The sequence below is a fragment of the Oryctolagus cuniculus genome, chromosome 3 (assembly GCF_964237555.1).
Source record: "Oryctolagus cuniculus chromosome 3, mOryCun1.1, whole genome shotgun sequence".
Taxonomy (NCBI): Eukaryota; Metazoa; Chordata; class Mammalia; order Lagomorpha; family Leporidae; genus Oryctolagus; species Oryctolagus cuniculus.
In genome coordinates, this window is record NC_091434.1 from 15,232,824 (window position 1) to 15,254,392 (window position 21,569).

At 43.9% G+C, this 21,569-nt stretch overlaps 1 protein-coding gene across 2 annotated transcripts in view; it reads left to right on the forward strand.

Moving 5' to 3' along the window:
- The window catches only part of SERPINE2 (serpin family E member 2), a 62,264-nt gene that overhangs the window by 39,566 nt on the left and 1,129 nt on the right, over nt 1-21,569 (forward strand). For both annotated transcript variants that reach the window (XM_008259238.4, XM_051848113.2), the window contains 6 exons: nt 1,017-1,244; nt 7,033-7,230; nt 14,271-14,469; nt 16,726-16,826; nt 18,646-18,732; nt 20,903-20,986. In XM_008259238.4, the coding sequence (XP_008257460.1) occupies nt 1,017-1,244; nt 7,033-7,230; nt 14,271-14,469; nt 16,726-16,826; nt 18,646-18,732; nt 20,903-20,986 (897 nt within the window). The remainder of the gene's footprint in view (nt 1-1,016; nt 1,245-7,032; nt 7,231-14,270; nt 14,470-16,725; nt 16,827-18,645; nt 18,733-20,902; nt 20,987-21,569) is intronic.

Genomic DNA, 21,569 nt, shown 5'->3' on the forward strand with positions numbered 1-21,569 from the left:
AAGACAGATCTGTGATTCAAGTTTTCTGCAGAAACACATTTCATCCTTATAACTTGTCTTTCATCTTTTTCATGCTCTATGACTTAATGGAGCATGTGTGAATGACTCATGTAAAATAAAGCTTACATTGCTGTAAAATTAATTTGTTTCCTTCGTGAGCTTGATATCAAGTAAAAATCACAGTGTTCTGGATGGTGGCACATGGCAATTGTTCATAGTCTTTCCATTGCTTGTTCTCTTCAGTTTTTCCCCAAAACAAAAAAAAGAAATCATATTTTTAAACCTTTGGCACGCAAATAAGTATCATTTCTGAAGATTAGACAAGAGAGAGAATGAATTGGGAAATTATCTGATTTATTCCCCAGTGACTACAGAATTGAGGAGCTTGCCAGCATTCTTACTGATCTGGTCCCTAGAAAGGCTGCTAGGAGAATGAGGTCTACACTGGGAAGGTAATAGAAACATCGTAAACATGCCAGAGTTTAAAAACAAATACAGGATGGTGGGGGTGGGTGGGGGAGAGGGGAGACGTATTGGGATCACATCCATTGGTTCACTCCCAAAAATGTCCACAAGAAATGAGTCTGGGCCTGGACCAGGCCAAAGCTGGGAGCCAGGAACTCAATCCAAGTCTCCCACGTGGGTGGCAGGGACTCAACTACTTGAGCCATCATCTGCTGCCCCCCACAGTATGCATTGGCAGGAAGCTGGAGCTGGAGCTGGAACTGGGAATCTGAACCCAGGCCTCAGGATGTGGGAGCAGCATCTTAACCTCTAGGTGAAATGCCTGCCCCAGTATGCCTGTCGTGATGCAGAAGCACAAGTGATATTTAACAGCTTTAGTGGTTATTCTTTATCTTAAACCCATCCATCCCTTTCCAAAAAAAATAGGCCACTGAGAAAGCAGAAGACATGTTGCTTATTCTGTTCTTATTTGCTGTGATACAAAAGATTAAAAAAAAAAGGCATTTCTAAACTCTTTATAATATTGCTGTATTTTCTAATTTCTCCCTTAGGAGTTGGTAAAGTGTTAAAGAAGATCAACAAAGCCATCGTCTCCAAGAAAAACAAAGATATTGTGACCACAGCTAATGCAGTGTTCGTGAAGAGTGGCTTTAAAATGGAAATGCCTTTCGTCACGAGGAACAAAGATGTGTTCCGCTGTGAAGTCCGGAACGTGAACTTCGAGGACCCGGCCTCCGCCTGTGATTCTGTCAACGCGTGGGTGAAAAACGAAACCCGGGGTGAGTGGCCACCACGTTCTGTGTGCCCCGGTACTTTGTGAATGGAAGTGTGCATTCAGCTGTGGGATGCTAACTGCTGTCTACCAGCCCACAGCCCTTCTGTTGAGAAATGCCTGGAACCCAGGGGACTCTGGTCTGTCTTCCTATGAGGGCCCGGGACTCAGTCTGCCTTCCCCGCTCTTTCCATGCTGGAGCCATCACTGTGGCCCTGGGGCACTGTCACCACAGTCCAGGTGGCAGAGTAGGGCACAGCCGCTCCAGCTCCCTGCTTTCCCTGCCATGGCCTCCAGCAACCTTGCCCACAGGCTCCTGTCTGCTTCGGAAGCTTTCTCACTCATCTCTAAGGAGGGAGTTGGCACTGTGGCATAGTAGGTTGGGCCTCCACCTGCAGTGCCAGGTTGGTTCATGTCTTGGCTGCTCCACTTCCAATCCATCTCCCTGCTAATGACCTGGAAAAGCAGTGGAACATGCCCAGATGCTTGGGTCCCTGCACCCATGTGAGAAACCCGGAAGAAGTTCCTGGCTCCTGGGTTTGGATGGGCTCAGCTCCAGCCATTGAGCCATTTGGGGAGTTAACCAGCAGATGAAAGACCTCTGTCTCTGTCTCTCTGTCTCTGACATTGCCTCTCAAATAAATGAATAAATCTTTGAAAAAAATGAGAGTTAGAGTCAAACGAATAGAACAAAAAGACACTCAATGGGGAGAAGAATCCCAAAGCTAAAATTTGGGGAGACCCCAGAGTTCCTATTATACTTGCTTCAGAATTACCTAGGGTGTGTTTCAAATGCAGATACCTGAACCTCTGCCTACTGACTCAGAATCTCTGAGACAAGTGGGAGCAGTCGCTAGTTTGTCTTTACCACCCACCACTGTACTTAGATATATGAGGGTTTATAAACCATCAGAGATAGTGGAGAAAGTGGACAGAGTGCACAGGAGGGCAGATTAAACCCTGGCCTGCAGCATCAGCATCCCATATGGGCACGTTTTCAAGTCCTGACTGCTCCATTTCCAATCCAGCTTCCTGCTAATGCACCTGGGAGAACAGGGGGGGATGGCCCAAGTGCTTGGGCCCCTGCACCCACATGGAAGACTCAGAAGAAGCTCCTGCCTTCAGATTGGCTCAGTTCCAGCCGTTGTGGTCATTTGGGGGAGTGAACCAATGTATGTAAGACCTTTCTTTCTCTCTCTGTCTTTCCCTGTCTCTGTAACTCTGTCTTTCAAATAAATAAAACAAATCTTAAAAAAAAAAAAAAAAAAAAAAAAGCATGCACAAGAGGAGTAGATGAGACTGAGGGTGGGAGTGATGAATCTGAGCATCCCTGCTCAATAGGACCTGGGTGTGCAGCCTGGCTACCTTCCTGAAACCATGCAATGGTCAGGAGACCAACACTGTCTTGTGGTTCTGGGCTACTGGAGGCCCCCGGCCTGAACACGGTGATTGTGAACAGACGCACTGAGGACTGGTTCTTGTCTGTGGTGGGTGGCTGGGGCATGCCATGAAGCCCTCTCAGATGCCTTGTTCTTCCTCCTCCTCCTTCTCCTCTTCCTATTTCCCCTCGCACCCCCTTCTCTACCCTTCCTCCTGAATGTGAAAGGCAGAATTAGAGGAGAGATCGAGCAAGAGAGATCTTCCATCCATCACTCCCGAAATGTTCTCAGCAACTGGAGCTGGGTCAAGCCAACGTCAGGAGCCTGCAGGGTCTTCTACATGGGTGCAGGGGCCCAAGCACTTGGGCCATCTTCTTGCTGCCTTTTCAGGCTCATTAGTAGGGAGCTGGATAGGAAGTGGAGTGGCCGGGACTCAAACTTGTTCATATGGAATGCCAGCATCCCAGGTGGCAGCTAAACCTGCTGTGCCACAAAGCTAGCCCCTCGGCGTTCTTCTGTACATGTAGAATAGTAGTGTGACATCACATTCATACACCACTGGATGCTTTCTAAGTACCTGACATGCTGGGATGGAAAGCACTTAGCAGAATTTCTCAATCAGACCCAACTCCCTCCTTTTAAACAAATATTTTATTTCTCTTTACATCCTGAAATGAAATTCACAGATAATATGACTTAGGCATACACATACAATATTTTTTAAAAAATTAATGTAGTACCCAACTGTAATATAAGGAAAAACAAAAGAAATGTAATATGGATATATGAATATGTAGTTCAAAGGTAAACCAGTCAGAAAGCTGTATCCAGATGCATAATAAAGGAGTCACATTCATGGAAGAATTATGAATTGTCAGCTACAAAAGCAACTGGGCCAGGTAGTGGCACTGGTGACACAAAGACCACAAACTACATTGCTATTGCTGACACAATTTTTTTCTAAAGTAGTATAAAACTCTTGATAAATTTCTTGACAGAACAAAGGACAAGCTCCACTTGATTTACATGGTAGGCACATTCCTGGAAAATTCAGTAAACATTAAAAGCTTGCAAAAAATAGTGTTTGCACACAAGAGTGCGTTGCTGAGCTCAGATCGTTATAAACAGGTTTCTCACCAGCATGGATATCTACGGGGCATTTGAGAGTCAGGCAAGAAGCACGATAGTCCTTCACTGTGTGAGGCCGCTCGGAAAATTGCCAGCCATGTGGTGTCTCTGGTCACTACCCACTCAACCAAAAGCACTCCACAAATTCCCAGACTGCCTCCTTGCGGTGAATGGCCCTACTGAGCAAGACTTCACTGCATGAGAGAGCTCAGATGGACCTTGGAGCTCAGTCTTTGTCCAGTCTGATGCCTGCAGGTGCAACCCCCTGGGGATGACAATTCCTTCCCTCCAGAGTGGGGAAGAAAAACACAACACGCTTTGCAGTGCTCTGGTGATGGCCCTGACCTGCAGCCACAGCTTCTCCATGTCGCCTGTGTTCCAACTACATGGGCTCCTCCTGGGCCACCGTACTCGCTGCTCTGCCTGCTGCCACAAACTTCCTCACAGGCATCCGGCAGCTTAAATTCTTTTCCCTCCTGCTTCCCATTGTGAGTGCACACTTGTTTCTGTACCATAATGTGAGTGGCATCATGGTTACAAGCACAAGTTCTGGGTTTGAATCTCAGTTCTGCCGTTTATTTGTTGTAGAACCTTGGTCGAGTTACCTAACCACCCTGTGCTCAGAATTCTTACCTGTAAACGGATGAAAGATTAATACCTATTGGAATAATTTGATGAAAACCTGTCTTGAGGATACAAATAAGGCATTTGAAGATTTAGCAAAGTGGCACGTAGGAAGAGCTCAACAAGTGTGAGCTACTTTTGCAGCTATTAGCTTAAATAATCCCTCCCCAAGGAACCACACACCCCAGACCTTGCTGATGGCAGCAGATTCCTGCTCTTGTTTCCCTCATGGCCTTAAGTACTTATTTCAAGGTATTTGTTAAAATTGCAGCTTTATACTTTTCCAAATCATTTATATTAGCCACCACCTCTCTCTATTCCATGGCTCTTTGAGGGCAGGGTTCATTTTTTTTTTTTTGTCAGGAGTGTACCTGACACATAGTAGCTAGGTATCCAAAGATGGGTAGATGGCTGGATGGCTGGATGGCTGGATGAGTGGGTGGGTGAACAAATGAGTGGATGGACTGGTGAATGAATGGATGGATGAATGGATGGATGGATGAACAGATGGACGGATAGGCTGGTGGGTGGGTGAGGTGGATGAATGAGTGACAGCTATTAATGGCAGGGCCCCCTTGTGCCTCTGCCTCGCCTCTGAGCTATGCCTGTCTTACCCTTTTCTCTTTATGCTTTCTTTTTCTTTCTTTCTTCATGCCCTCTTACGTGTCCTAGTTCTGCCAACGGTAATCAGGGGCATTATTTATCTCTGTGAAGATTTCCCCAGACACTCACCGAGCACCGGCTGTATGCTGAACACAGTGCTAGGAGTGGAGCCCTTGCTCTGTGCTGTTTAGTTAGAGACAAACACATTAGAATTGGCTGGAATAAAATGTTGTAGCGCCATAGTGGTGCTGCCCAAGTTGGGCTCTGTGGAAAGTGAGAGGAGAGGCATCTTCTGGGGGGTGGGTCAGCAGAGGGCCCAAGGTGCTCTGTCTTAAAGGCAAGTCGGAGTTGAACTGGGCAGTGTTCCCAGCACAGGCAAGAAGCAGCATTCACTATTGTTGAACCAACTCTAAGGACCTTCCTGGTGGGGGAGCATGAAGTCCCAACTTCCTTCCCCCACCACAGTCTATGCCCAAAAGACAGCTTTGTAACTGAATTCAACCAGGGCTATTTATAGCTGAGGTAGTTCCCTTCCAGGTCCTGACTTAAGGTGAGTTGGTGCCCTCTTGTGGGAGTTAGGAGTGGTAGTGAAACTGTCTTGGCACATGGTGGGTCCGAGAGGGTTCACCTTGTGCTAGTTTACTATGATTGATTTAAACATTTGTTTATTGTGCACTAGGATCCTCTTGAGCTCTACTTAAAAAGACTTAAAGCTCTCTCTGCTGAATTAAAGTTTCTTGATTCTTCAGAAGCTGTTGGGTTTACTCTTACCGTTTAAAGCACTGAAACTCACGTTTGCATTAATCCTTGCTTTATATACCAGCATACTTCAAAAAGCTCATGCAAAATGGAGTTAAAAGCTAAGTTTATTTGAATGCAAAAACATTTTGAAATCCATGCATATGGAGGAACTTCCAAAATTTCATGGAAAATGATTGTTATGAAAAAACCATCCATGGATTTCAAAATTTCTTGCACCAGAATAAAACAAAGTACCTTTGTATATATATTTAGGCTAAAAAAAATGCTACGATAAACTGATTTTAGTAGTTTGTGGGATTAGGATCCCTAATTAGGATCCACACACATACCTGTATACACAGCTGAATCGGCAAAGACCAAGCAGAAAGAACCTAAATGGAAAACCAGAGCTGCAGCCCCAGCGCACACTCCAGGAGTGTCCTGGTGAGCACCCTGGGTAAGAAGTGCTGCGTTTGGTTCCCCCTGCTGGTGTTAGTAACAGGGACATCCCTGGCACCTCCAAGAGGGAGCCATCCTCTGACATTAGGAGTTCTTCTAGGACAGACTCCACTTCTCTCTCTAATATCAGCACTAGCTCAATGCCTGATCTATAAATAAAGACACCAGTTTTTACCTTCTGTTCTTGTTCAAGTAGTTATAAAGCCATGGATAACCAGGGATTCCAAACTAATCCTCAACATTTCCAAAATCTTCAATCAGGGATTTACCCTTGATAACACTGCACAGGCAGTTTTGTTTTGACTATGATTAAATCAACCCAGTGATCAAAAACTGCCTATTGTGTGGGGACCAAAAGCCCTGAGAGTCATACATATCAGTTATTAGTAAAAACAGGGACTTAATTATTAATTAAGTATAGTTTATTTGGATGAATAGAATTTTTTAAAATGTGAAACTTACAGGGAACTGCCTATAATTTCTTTTTTTAAAGATTTACTTACTTGAAAGAGTTACAGAGAGAGAGGGAGAGACAGAGAGATCTTCCATCCACTGGTTCACCCCTCCCCGCCATGGCTGTGCCAAACCAAAGCCAGGAGCTAAGAGCCAGGAGTTTCATCCAACTCTCCCATATGGATCAGGCCCAAACACTTGGGCCATTTTCTACTGCTTTTCTCAGGCCATTAGCAGGGAGCTGGATGGGATGTGGAACAGTGGGAACCTGAGCCAGCGCTGCAGTGTGGGGTGTTGGCATTGCCCTTTAAAACCCTTTTACGTTCTGCCTGATCAATGGTTGCTGCTTGCTCTGCGATCTGCCACCGGTCCTGAGAGTTTGTTCTTGTTTGTTCTTTGACTCCACAGGTATGATCGACACTCTGCTGTCCCCAGATCTAATCGATGGCGTGCTCACCAGACTGGTTCTTGTCAATGCTGTGTATTTTAAGGGTTTATGGAAATCACGGTTTCAGCCTGAGAATACAAAAAAGCGTACGTTCGTGGCCGGCGATGGGAAGTCCTATCTAGTGCCGATGCTGGCCCAGCTGTCTGTCTTCCGGTGCGGTAAGTTCATGCTTGCAGAGGCCTGTTAAAGGTCTTGAGTATTTTCACTTAACTCAAGAGCAGTATTTTGTTTTTTAAACAAAGTGGAGGACAGGACAGGGCACTGGAAGTGCCACGGGACTTTTCAAAAGCCCATGGTAAGTCTTTGTATTATGCATGAAGATTGTGTTTTAATACATCACACATGTAGGCTCTCTGGTTGCTAAGTTAAAGATAAAACGATGGTTCTGAAGTAGAAGTCTAGGCAGGCACAAAACGAGGAAGCACTGTCAGCTCCTGGGCAGTGTTACTTTACCAAGTTACACGTGGACGTCAAAATTGAGATTTCTCTTTCACTTATTGGGTTAGCAAAAATTAGAAAAATTATTGAAATGCAGTCATAGCTCCAGTCTGGGGAGAAGCAGAACCTGAACAGAGCTGGCAGGATTGGGTGGCCTGAAGGACTTCCTCAGGGACCTAGTCCCGGCGGCCCCACTCCAGGGGACTTATTCTCTGAGAACAGTCACACACCAGAGGATAACTAGAAGCCAGAATCAAGTACATAGTCGCCCTTCCTGTCTGCCAGTTCTGTGTCTTCAGATCCAGCCAATCATGGATTAAAAACACAGTTCAAAAATTGCGTCTGTTCTGAACACGGCGACTTTGTTTTTCTGTCATTAATCTCTACACAATGCAGCAACTATTACCTAACTTTCTCATTGTGTCCAGTATTATGAGTAAACTAGAGATAGTTTAAGGTATAAGGGGATGTGCGAATTCTGTACCATTTCTATCAGTGATCTGAGTACCCCAGGATTTTGTTACCCATGGAGGGGCTGGAACCCATCTGCTGTAGAAACTGAAGTGTGACTGTGGAGTGGAACATGTGTGATCCTTAGTCTTGTGTAAGTAGAAACATTATACGATGGATGGTTGATTTCAGAAAGCAAGTATATGACAGCAGGTGCCATGTATCTATAGAAATATATCTTGGGAGATATTCAGTAAAATGGTAACAGTGGTGGGATTTCAAATAAAGTTTTTTCTGTATTTGAAACAAATTTTTTAAAAATGAGCAAGTATGAGTTTAGCAGCCAGGGGAAGTATGTCCAATCCCACTGTCATTATGCCAGCATGCATATCTGAGTCTGGTGATTTTTCTTTAAATCTAGCTCCATTGAAACACTTTTGGTTCAGTTTAAGTTAATCTTTTTTTTTTTTTTCTCTAAGTCAGACTTCAAGTCTGTAGTCTTCACCTGGACATGTGGGTCCTAAACATTGCCTTTGCACAGTCACTATCTGTCAGCACCAAACACAACGGAACATGTTGCAAACTGCATAATTCTTTTCTATTTTTAAAGATTTATTTACCAGGAACAGCACTGTGGTGTAGCAGGTAAAGCTGCCACCTGTGATACTGGCATCCCACAGGGGCGCTGGTTTTAATCCTGGCTGCTCCACTTCCAATCCAGCTCTCTGCTATGCCTGGGAAAGCAGTGGAAGATGGCCCAAGTGCTTGTGCCCCTGCATCTGCATAGGAGACCCAGAAAAAGTTCCTGGCTTCTGGTTTTGATCGGTCCCAGCCCTGGCCGTTGTGGCCATTTGGGGAGTGAACCAGTGGTTGGAAGACTTCTCTCTTTTTCTCGCTCTAATATCCCTGTGTAACTCTGCCTTGCAGGTAAATAAAATAAGTATTTTTAAAAAATTTACTTGTTTATTTACTTGAAAGAAAGAGAGACTGAGACACACACACACACACACACACACACACACACACAGAAAGGGAGAGAGAGATTTCGTATATGCTGGTTCACTCTCCAAATGGCCACAACAACTAGGTGTGGACCAGGAAAAAGCCAAGATCCAGGGACTCCATTTGGGCCTCCCATAGTGGTAGCAGGGGCCCAAGTACTTGAGCCATCTTCCTCTGCTTTCCCAGGAAATTATCGGGGAGCTGGTTTGGAAGCAGAGTACCCAAGACTTGAACTGGTGTTGACATGGAGAGCCAGCTAAACCCACTGCGCTGAGTCTGTCCCCAGGCTTGTCTTGATGGGTTTGTAAGGATGGTCTCTGGGAAGGCATTTGTATTCACGACTCTGGACCTCTTGGTGCTCCAGCCATCCTCAGCCTGTGTCCTCACACTCTGCTGATGCCACCAGTGTGACATTCAGCCTGCTCTGGTGTCGTCAAGTGCTCCCTGGCCCTCAGTCAAGCCTTACTGTTCTTGGCTTCTTTGCTAGAACCTTGTCATCCAATTGATCTGTCTGCTTGACTTTTTTCTGCAAGATGTCATCAAGATCTCTGAGAGAATTCGCTTTGTGACATTAAAGAAAGGGTGGAGAATAAAGAGGAAGAGAAAACCCTCTGACTTATGCCCAGTAAAGCATAAACTCCTCGAGTACTGAAGCTTTTCTATTAAAACACAAAAAGTTATAAAATCCTTTTTATTAGATATGTATTTCATGCTCCCTGGAAAATCAAACATAGCAGTATATTGAGAATAAAGCAAAGTTTCCCTGTAATCCCATTTCCTAGAATAAAAATTCCTGATTAAGTGCTAAGTATATCATTTGAGACATTTTCTTTAAATATACAAAATATGTCCATGACACCTTTTTGCATACATAGGATTACACCGTAATTTCTACTCTGTAACTTCCTTCTTCATTAGATAATGTATCATGGACAACTTTTGGTGTCAATTCATGGGTACATACTTTTGTCTGCTGCATAGTACTCCATAGTATAAACTTATATAATATCTTGTAGATGACCATTTACATTTTTTCTATGATAAATAACAATGCTATGAATTTTCCTGTACATCACTCCTTAGATACTTACATCAGTACTTCCAAAGGTAATTTCCTTGAATAGGAATTGCTGAGTCAAAGTTGCAATATATATATTTTTTGTCATGAATTTAGGCATTAGAGACTTCATTTTGAAGAAAACCATGAAGAATAATCAAACTTACATTCCTAGCTTCCTCTGTCCTCTGAGGTTCTAACTCATACCTGACTTCCCACATTACATCTCTACCTGGTTACCTACTAAGTCCTCAATTCCTGGCCTAAATATATTACTGTTCTTTCCCATCTAGACCTTAGCAGTACATGGCATAGGCCCCTCCCAGTTGCTTAAGCCCCATAACCTCCCCTAGCCACTTATCTCAAACTCCTTTTGAACTCCAGTCTTTTTTCTTTTTTTTTTTTTTTAACGATTTATTTATTTATTTGAAAGGCAGAGTGATAGAGAGAGAAAGAGGTCTTCCATCCGGTAGCTCACTCCCCAAATGGCTACAATAGTTAGGACTGAGCTAGACCAAAGCAAGGAGCCAGGAACTCCAACCTGGTCTCCCACGGAGAGGGGCATCATCCACTGCTTTCCCAGGCACATTAGCAGGGAGCTGGATTGAAGTCAAGCAGTGGGTCTCAAACTGGTGTTCCAACATGGGATACCAGTACTGCAAGTGGTGCCTAACCTGCTGTGCCACACTACTGGTACCTGGATTCCAGTCTTGAATGTAGATTATTACATGCAATGGGCCTATTTTTTTTTTATTTCAATTTCTAGTGTGTTATAGTCTAAATAGTTCCTTGAGGGCTCAAGAAATCTGTAGTTATTTGTAGGAAGGAGGTAATTAGAAGAATTTTCATCTGTAAAACCCCTGAAATAACATATTTTAGATGTTCTCTTTGATTATATATGCTGCGTAGAGTGCTGAACATTTGGCTGAGCCTGGTTAAATCCTCCCTTGTAGAACCTAAAGGGACACTTGGACAACTTCAAGGGCTTTTCAGAAAAGCTGAGTCACTCCAAAAGCACCACTTGCAGAAAATTCTCAGTCTGCTTCATGTATTTGTACTTGATTCTCTGTGTACTATTTCTCATTAAAAGTTCTGTTAATCACCGTTCATCTAAGGAAAAGGCTTCTTTCCCTCTTTTCATCTCCGCATATTTTCGGACTGAATGAACGTGCTTTGTATTTTTCTGTATTAGAGAACACGCAGTCAGCTTTCCAGCGGATGCCCAGTGGAGCGCCTGGGGCAGAGCATTTGAAAGGGAGATCTCTGGGACAAGGAGAGGCCCAGGCTGTGACACAGGCTCCCAAATGCCCTTCTGCCTTCTTGGTTCCTTCTGCTTGGGAGTGGCTGTGTTGAATGCAGGAGCTGTGGTTCCCTTTGGTGGGTGGGTGGACTGTATGTTAACACTGTGAGCAGCGACCCTATAGTCACAGATCAATAGATGGAAGACGTTGCTATGTGTAGGGCTGTGCTGAGCACCTTGTAGGTATGGTCTCATGGACTTTCCATAGCTCTGTAAGGTGGGTGTATTATCAGAGCACATTATGGAGCAAGAAACTAACACTAGTTAAGGAACTGGCCAGCATCGCAGATCCTGGGGTGCTGCAGATGCAGAATTTGAATCCAGCTCCAGATCTCACGTCCTTAACCTCAGCCCATGCCCTGTATGCAAGGCTGCCATGACAGCTTTAGTGATCAGGGGGAGAGAGGGAAGGCGTCACTTCCTCTCCTGGCTTCCCAAGCCACCCAGTGAGGATAAGCATGGGAAAATACAGTCCATTCCTGGCCAACACTGGGCATCAGCTCCTGCAGTCAGAGGCAGCAGAGGAGCCAGGGAAGTCAGTCATTAAAGAGATGTGAGTGGCTGACTGCGTAGTGGTTCATGGACATTCATGCTACTGACCATTTAAGGATGTATCCAATGGAGGGTGGATTACGTGGTGAGCATGGATGCCGTCTTCCCCCGGGACCCATCCAGCTCAACCTTTTTCATTGTTTGTAAGTTCGGTCCTTCTTACTTGAAGAGTAAACATTTTGAGGAGGAGCTAATATCTGCAGATCCTTACTGTAGGCCCTGGAGCAATCATGTATTAACCACTTTCCAGATGGCAAAGGTTCTGAAGATTAGCTCTGCCCGGGTGGAAATTCATGTTTTCTTGGAGGATTAAAGGGCTCATTAGGAAGTGATTTTTTTTCCCTCGCTTTTCCATTGATTTTTCTGTTTCACTGAGACTTTTATTATATAAGTGGGCTAAAAAGAAGGATGAAGAAACCTGTCTTTGATTCTTCGGAGCCCCAACACAGAAGCCAGGCAAGTGTGAGGCCTCATGGGTATCCCGAGCTGACGCAGGCCACGGCTGAATTACCAAACAGCCCTGCAGCCAAGAGCCCAGCATGGGACCAGGAGAGACAGAGCAGTCCCACAACATGGGACCAGGAGAGACGGAGCAGTCCCACAACATGGGACCAGGAGAGAGGAGCAGTCCCACAACTGGATGCCTGTTGCTCCCTTAAGGAGAAACTGTAATGAGCCTACACTGCCATGCATTCTGATGGCTTCACCATTTTTCTCACATTCTGTGGCTAAATGCATTCATTGTCTAACAAAGAGCGTTCACTTTCTCTCTCCCCCTTGCTGTCTTCCTGTCCTTCTCTCTATCTGTCCCTCCCTGCCACACATCTTCCACTCACAATCGACACATTGAAGTTCCCTGCCTCACCTGCAGTGACAGGCAAAGGTCATCTCCAAAGAAAAGATCAGTGTAAATCATGAAAGAACTCTCTCCTCTATCTTTCATAACAATGCTGCCTTTCTGGGTGGTTTGGAGGTTGGGGGGACCAGCTTATTCGTGGGGCACCAGCATTGGACCAGGCCTTGCGAAGCACCAGACTTGCTATGTTTCCCTCATTTGATCCCAGCAACTCTGTGAGATACACATGTAAATATCTCACTGCCTCCATTCTAGGTACAGGAAGCCACCGGGAAATTAAGCAACTGGGCCAAGTTCACAGAATTCTTCTTACAAACTTTAAAGTGTCTCAGAAGACCTTTCAGAAACCCACCATAAATCTAGAAAGGCTGTTTTTCCATTTACCTAACTCTGATGATTCAGAGGTTTCATAGGATCCTCAGACATGCTCCTTGGAAAAGCTTCTTCCCCAGGGGAGCCCATAGCCTCTTGGGGCCCCATCCCTAGCCACGCATCCTTTGGCAAGCTATTTAATCTATTGAATTGTGATCCTTTCAGCTGCAAAACTGGTCTGGTTATTGCTATTTTGTGGGATGCTGTTGAAAAGGCTGGTATTGGCTTTGTACTGGGTATGCCTCAATCTTTTTCCCTTCACATGAACTTGTCAGTTCTTCCAAAATGAGGACTGTAGGTATTAAAATGATACTGTATTTGGGACTCCTAATAAATGAATCAAGCTGGCTACTCCTGTCACACGAACAAAATAGGTAACACTGAGATGGTGGATATGTTAATTTACTTCACTCTAGTAACTATTTACTGTTGTCATGCATCCCACAACTTTGTATCTTTTGTCTTAAAATATATATACAAGCCGGCGCCGCGGCTCACTAGGCTAATCCTCCGCCTTGCGGCACCGGCACACCGGGTTCTAGTCCCAGTTGGGGTGCCGGATTCTGTCCCGGTTGCCCCTCTTCCAGGCCAGCTCTCTGCTGTGGCCTGGGAGTGCAGTGGAGGATGGCCCAAGTGCTTGGGCCCTGCCCCCCATGGGAGACCAGGATAAGTACCTGGCTCCTGCCATCGGATCAGCGCGGTGTGCTGGCCACAGCGGCCATTGGAGGGTGAACCAACGGCAAAAGGAAGACCTTTCTCTCTGTCTCTTTCACTGTCCACTCTGCCTGTCAATATATATATATATATATATATATATACACAATACAATTCATTTTTTTAAAAGAATGAGTCCAAGGCAGCTGAAATAAGGGTCAACTTCTTGCAAAACACTATATGCTACATGCCTTGTGATCTAGTTATTTTCTACTTACCAGAATTAAAATGATATTAGCGATGCTCAAAGATTTTCTGTCTACACTAAAGAAAGAGAATTCCTCACCAGGGAAGGGAGAAATAATTGTCCTTATCTTTGTTGTTCTTAGGAAGCTGTTGGTGGTGAAGGAAACTTTAGCTGAATTGCTCTCTCCTGTCTGCAGTTCCCACAGTGACCAGCAGCACTTGTGCCACTTCTAGGAGTCACCAAGGATTGACCTGCCTCTGCTTTCTCTAGGTTCTACAAGCACCCCCAATGATTTATGGTACAACTTCATTGAGCTGCCCTACCACGGGGAAAGCATCAGCATGCTGATTGCGCTGCCCACCGAGAGCTCCACCCCGCTGTCGGCCATCATTCCTCATATCAGCACGAAGACCATAGACAGCTGGATGAGTATGATGGTGCCCAAGAGGGTCCAGGTGATCCTGCCCAAGTGAGTAGCCTTGTTCCCTGGAAGAACACCATGGAATTGCTCGCTCACTGTTGTGTTGGACAGCAGACAACAGAAAGCCCTTTTAAGTTTTGCAGAAATTTGGAGGGGATGAAAATACAACACTTTGCTTTCCTAAAACCTTTCAATCCCTACAAGACAAAGTAGCCCTGATCTCCAAAGATTCTCGTGAGCACAAGCTCTTCATGACCCTGTAATGACTTTTAACTTAGCTCATTTTGTTCAAAAAACTGACAAACATGCATATCATCAAGTATGGATGAAGTGTAATAGAGCTCTATGCATTTTAATAAGGATCTGCATTTTGGTTACTTCCTAAATTTTAGCCAGGAGTTGCTAAAGACCGAGGCCCAAAAACTCAACTAGTAAGGACATATTTTGGAATCTTCCAAGCAGAATTCTTACACTAGCATTTAAGGCAGTTTTTCTGTTATGCCCTAAAATATAGATGAAGTTCTAGCTATTTTGACTTGAGGTCATGGGAAACATAATACCAAATTCTCTATGAATCCTAAACTTCTAACAAGTCAGCGACTGCTTTGTCTAGACCTGTGAAGGAGGCAATAGATGCTGTCCCCTTTCTGTGAACTTTTCAACAATAATATTCTCCCATTATCCAGAGATTTTTTTTTTTAAACTTTTATTTAATGCATATAAATTTCCAAAGTACGACTTATGGATTACAATGGCTTTCCCCCCGTACCGTCCCTCCCACCCACAACCCTCCCCTTTCCCACTCCCTCTCCCCTTCCATTCACATCAAGATTCATTTTCGATTATCTTAATATACAGAAGATCAGCTTAGTATACATTAAGTAAGGATTTCAACAGTTTGCTCTCACACAGAAACATAAAGTGAAAAATAATAGATGATTTTTTAAAATGATGATGAAATCAGATCAGACCTATTGTCATGTTTAATCCCAGTGAGAGTCAAGTTGGGAATTGATAATTTCTTTTTTTTTTTTTTTTTTTTTTTTTACAGAGGATCAGTTTAGTATGCATTAAGTAAGGATTTCAACAGTTTGCACCCCCATAGAAACACAAAGTGAAATATATTGTTTGAGTACTTGTTATAGCATTAAATCTCAATGTACAGCACATTAAGGATAGAGATCCTACATGAGGAGTAAGTGCACAGTGACTCCTGTTGTTGACTTTACCAATTGACACTCCTGTCTATGGCATCAGTAATCTCCCTATGCTCCAGTCATGAGTTTCCAAGGCTATGGAAGCCCTCTGAGTTCTCTGATTCTTATCTTGTTTAGACAAGCTCATAGTCAAAGTGGAGGTTCTCTCCTCCCTTCAGAGAAAGGTACCTCCTTCTTTGATGGCTCATTATCCAGAGATTTTAACTGCCTAGGCTTTGATGGTAGTGGAGAGTTCTGGAAGGTTTTGATTCTTCAATCACTGAGTTTAAGTAATCAGAGTAATAGCTTCACAATAAATGTTAACAGTCCTCTCAAAACTATTAGTAGTATTTTATAGAATAAGCCTTTCAGAAGGCAATGTTTGATGTAGTGGGTAAGATGATGGCACTGTAGGCCTCAGTCATAAAGGACAGCTAAATTGCCCTTACAGCCCATGTGGATGAGAATCCATTCACCTCCCCTTGTGTTCTTCCATAGGATGACATCAAATCTGGTAAAGCTCTCTCTGATGGTAGGTTTGATGTCTCACATGTACATGTGGAGTGCCTCCAAACCTGGTAGACTACAATATTCAAAAAACCCATATTAACCTAGAATATAACGTCATGTATGATTGCTCCTCTTTTGTGGTAAAATACTTTCAGAACCCTACACAAATGATCAGGAATGAGTGTTTTGACCACCTCCAGTCCCAGTAAGGATGATGGTTCTTACAGATGCTAGGATGATAGCTCTTTAGTTGGAAATGATTGAAGGGACCATAGGTTTCCAGAGCACAAGGACCTCGTGAACACTGAATCTTCATACCATCTAAGAGAAAGTGCTTTTGATGACCCTCTGAAGCATTAGAATAAGGAGCCTGTTGCAAGTGAGGGTGCCTTGAGTACTCACTGTTTGTTTTGCCAGCTAAGTATTTGAGTGAAGAGTTGCTTTCAACTTAAATTGGGGGGTTACAGTTTAAGGTACAATTCAGATTGCTGTTCATATCTTCCTTTCAACAAAATCCGTTTGTTGACATGCACTGATTGTATCATTTTGTATCATTTATAGCCTAGTGATTCTCCCCCTATTTCCTGCTTTCATATAGGTTCACAGCTGTAGCACAAACAGATTTGAAGGAGCCGCTGAAAGCTCTTGGCATTACCGAGATGTTTGATCCATCAAAGGCAAATTTTGCAAAAATAACAAGTATGTTCCATTTAACACTTATTCTTAAATGTGATGAAAATGTACAAACTGAGTCTCTGTTTTGCTCAGAGAGGAAAAACAAATCACATTTGGAAATGTATTATCCTGAAACTGTTCAGAGTTTAATGTGGTGTAGCATCAGATGATCTTACTGGCTTTAAATGAGCAAACGTCATTCATCCCTGCCTTCAATAGACATGTAATGTGAAGCCCCAGTGACTGCACAGTTGAAGAAGCATTTCATGTGTTGCTCTTGCTACCTAAAAATCTGGTTCGTAATTAGTTATTAGACTCTCTTTGTTTTCATGCAAACCTTTTCCTTGTGATAGAAAAAGCCAAGATTTTTTTGAGTTCTCTAATACTTGTCTACTTCCTTAGAGCAACTGTAGGCATGCATTAAGTGTGGTTTTCCTGCCCGTTAATCTGAAATGCTATCAACTCAAATGAGTCTGATTAGAACTTTTTTTTCCGATGTGGCTGAGCCATACCTGGTATTGTGTCCCTTCATCTGCTGCTGTCTGTACCTTTTTCTCAAGTCATGTTTGAATAGCAGCCTCCATCCAAAGAAAAATCCTGGCTTGAGCACTATCTGCACTCTGGTTTGTATTTTTCCCCTTGAGTGCTAAGAATTAGTTCATTATCAGCCTCGGTCATGTGCTGATAAACCCTTGAGTTCCCATTGCAGGGGGCAAACGTGACTCTTCTGGTGAAACTGCAGCTCAGTGGATATTCTGGTTTCCTTTAAGCCCTTGCAGCTCAAATTTGGGGTTCCAACCCCGCAGTGTATTCCCTGGGAGCTTGTTTGAAATGCATGATCTTAGGTCTGATCCAGAACTACTAAATCAGAATCTTCATTTTAACACAGCCCCTTACCCCATTAAAGTTTGAGTGGCACCATCTGACCCTGTACTTTGTCCTTCAGTGTTGTCCACTCTAGCCTTTATAAAGGCTAAATAAGGGATGTTCACAGGGCCAGGCACCCCAAATTCTCCTGAGATTAATTTTTAATCCTGCAAGTGACCTGGGCTCCATGATTGTACATCTCAGTCTTGTGGGGTCGTTATAGAGCCGGCCATTGGTGCAGGGCCCTCAAAACCAGATGACAGTGAAGGTACTTCTGCCATGTCCCAGTCGGGTTAACATTAACTTCAGTTTGCATTTCTCCTGGAAACTACACCCAGTGCGTATTGCTGGCAGAGTTGCTAAGAAGGAAGCAAATGCACAAGAAGTTCCCCGAGGCACCACTGTGTTAATATGTTTGGCCTTCCACAAGAGTTTAAACTTTATTCTTACTCGACACATCTCTCACTATGTCCATGAGATGAGTAGTGAAAAGCTAGCACTTACTCAGCCACTAACTGGCAGCATGACCTGGGGGCAGATTTTTAATACTCTGGGCCTCAGTTTCCCCCCTGTAAATGCTGCCTGAAATCCTCTCTGAGGCTGATATTTTGTAATTGAAAAAATAACACTGTTGCCCCCACTTCTTCTGGTACCCTGGGCTATCTTTCTAGAGTTCTGCTCTTTTCCTCTTTTTAAATAATATTCCTAGTGGTCAGCATTGAATTGATGGAGGCACTAAACATTTGGGGTCTAGGTCTCCCTCCCCAGAAGTTAAGTTCACTTAACCAAGATGGAAATTCCCTAAAAGTGGCAGCCACTGAGAGCCCTCCATCTCCGGGGCTGTCAGAGGTCACTCACTCCTCCTGACACTTTTTAGGAGCTGGAATTTCCCACGGCTTTGAGGTTACTTCACCAAGCACATGGATGACCTCCCAGTGAAACAAATGCTGATCCCATTTTATTTTTCCGGCAACAGGGTCAGAAAACCTTCATGTTTCCCACATCTTGCAGAAAGCAAAGATTGAAGTCAGTGAGGACGGAACCAAAGCTTCAGCCGCAACAAGTAAGGCCTGGGTCACGTGGCAGGGCTGATGCTCATGGAGAACGAAGCATGCTACCGTTCATCCATCGGCTTAACATATACACAAGGAGCCCTGGCTCCCCACCCCCTGCCCCGGGCACTGTGGGTTGACCCTCAGCAGACAGCGGTGTGGGCATGGGTACATCGAGGACCTACAACAGAGGCTGATTCTTGAAAGGAAAGCATTTCAGTGAGAGAAGGTCCTGTAGGACAGCAGCCAGCAAGCTTCCGTGCAGGGCCAGGTAGTGTGAATTCTGGCCATGTGGGCCACGGTCTCCCATCACGGCCTCTCAACTCTGCCATCATAGCTTGAAACAGCCGTGGACAGTGGGTGAGTGTGGCTGTGTTTATAAACTTCACTTCTAAAAGTAGCATTTGGCCCCATAGCCTTGGCCTGAGGACGGTGGTTTGCTGACCTCTGATTTCAGGAGGCTAAGAGTACGTTCCAGCTGCTTATTGGCAGAAAAGACCCTTCTTCCTATTGAAACCTTATATCCCAGTAAGTACTTGCGTATAGGAAAATAGCCAACCGTGCCTCTCCAGGACAGAGTAAGTAGTGAGCGCCAGTGGCAGAACTGCTGGGCAGCCTCCTTTGATAATCAGAGCATCCACACCAGCTTTCTCCTTGGTGGTTACATAATGAAGGAGAAAACAGGCCAATCTCAAGGCAATTTTTTTGCCTCTAATTATCCATATGATATTGGATGAAGAGATTTGACCAAATTCTGTGAGCTCATAAAGTGCGTATCAGCAAAACTTGTAGCTGGGTAGAATATTTTTGGTCACTGAAACACACTGTTTATACTCACAAGAGATGCTTGCTTTATTGCCTTTCTCAAACATTTTTTCCTTGCTTTAAAAGAGCATCTAAAACAAAGACCTAGAATAAGCAGGCTGGAATTTTTAAGATGACTTAAATCTTCTTTAGGTCTTGTAGTGACATTTAAACCTTGTTAAACCCAAGTGCAGGGCCTTGTGTAGCCACCCAGGTCCTGCTGTATAAGCTCAGGCTGACATAACAAACTCCCATTGTGCAGATGGATTAAACCACAAAAATCTATTTTCTCATGGTTCTGGAGGCTGGAAGTCCGAGACCAAGACATTGGCAGGTTTGGCGTCTTCTCAAGTCCCTCCCCCTGGCTTGCAGAGGGTGCCTCCACACAGTGTCCTCATATGGCTGTTTTCTCTGTGTGTCCATCCTGGTGTCTCTACGCCTTCTGATGTAGACACCAGTCCTATTGGAAGCACCCTTTGAACCTCATTTAACCTAATTACCTCCTTTACGGCCCTATCTCTAAGACACATTAGGGGTTGAAGCTTCTACATAATGAATTTTGAAAGGGACACCACCGGGCCTGTAACACCTATAGTTTGTGTTTAATGACCCTTGGGTGGAATGGTTTGCTCCGGAATCTGCAGGTGTTTCCTTTATAATGTCAAGCTCAAGTTGTTAATGCTTTTCAGGGGTTTGAGCTATTGCAGCAGAGGTGTGGTAGTTATGCCTCACACCTGCCCTCCTTCAAGGCCTTGTGTCTTTCCAGTGGAAGCCACCTTTGGTAGCTGTGGCAGAACAGGCATGTGTAAGACCCATGAGCCTCCAGAAGCTTGTAAGTCAGATGTCTCCATGAGATAAGTTGTCCAGAGTGTTCCAGTTTCTGGCACAAGGAACACCTCTAAATGATTTGTCAAAGAAGAAAGCACTGATAAAAATATTAAGGACTAAGCTAGGCCTTGATATACAGAAAGGGTTTGGATAAAAAGGGACAGGGGCCTTTATCAGCAAGGCAGATGGTATGAATAATAAAAAAAAAAAAAAAAACATTGAATAGGCATTGGGTGTTTATTGAGTGGCAATCACTTTCTAATAGCTGGAACATGTTTTATGTCAGTCCTCATAAAAACTCCATGAAGAGTAAGTACATCTATTGGAGAAGATAGTGCTTCTAAAGAACAAATGAGATGGCAAATATAAAGGGTCTGGCCCACGGCAGGTGTTCAGTACATGGTGACTGTTGAGCCCATTTTAATTCAGCCAGCCTATGGGGCAGGAATTAAGTGTATCCTCAAATACCTGCCTCTGAGGGTCCCTCTAGCTAACTACCTTGCTGGCCTCACATTAGGTGTATAACACATTTTCCTCTTCTTCCCATAGCTGCAATTCTAATTGCAAGATCATCACCTCCCTGGTTTATAGTAGACAGACCTTTTCTGTTTTTCATTCGACATAATCCGACAGGTAAGTAACTCTCCTGTTCCATTGTTCACTAGTTGTTAGTATTCAGAAACACGCGTTGCAGTTGCAGTTGATCTGACAGTATTGCCCTTAGTCCATTTCTCTTGTGTCAGTTTCACAAACACTTTCAATAATATAAACACCACAGTAGATAGGGAAATCAAGACTGTGTTTTTAGAATGTGATGGAAACTTTTGAAAGCTGACCAAATTCTGGGTATATTTTTAAGTTTCTAACATGCAAAGAGGTCAATGGGATATTTTGGACATCTGCTGGATTTTCCATGTTTTTATAAATGCAGTAAGGTTTGCAAGGAGCTACACATCTTTAACCTTTGCAAGCCCAAAGTGCCAATATGACCTGAGAATTGCTTGATCAATAGACCTTAGCTCTATGAGTTATGTGTTCATACTTGGCCCTGACCTCTAGTGTCATAATTAAAATGAACATAACAAGCATCCCTATGTCTTAATACAATAATGAAGTACATGACTTTCTTTTTAAAGTTTGACTTCTTGTTGGTAGAGAGCAGGCACTAAGAAATTATAGATTCTACTATTTTTTAAAAATCAGTTAGAGAAAACAG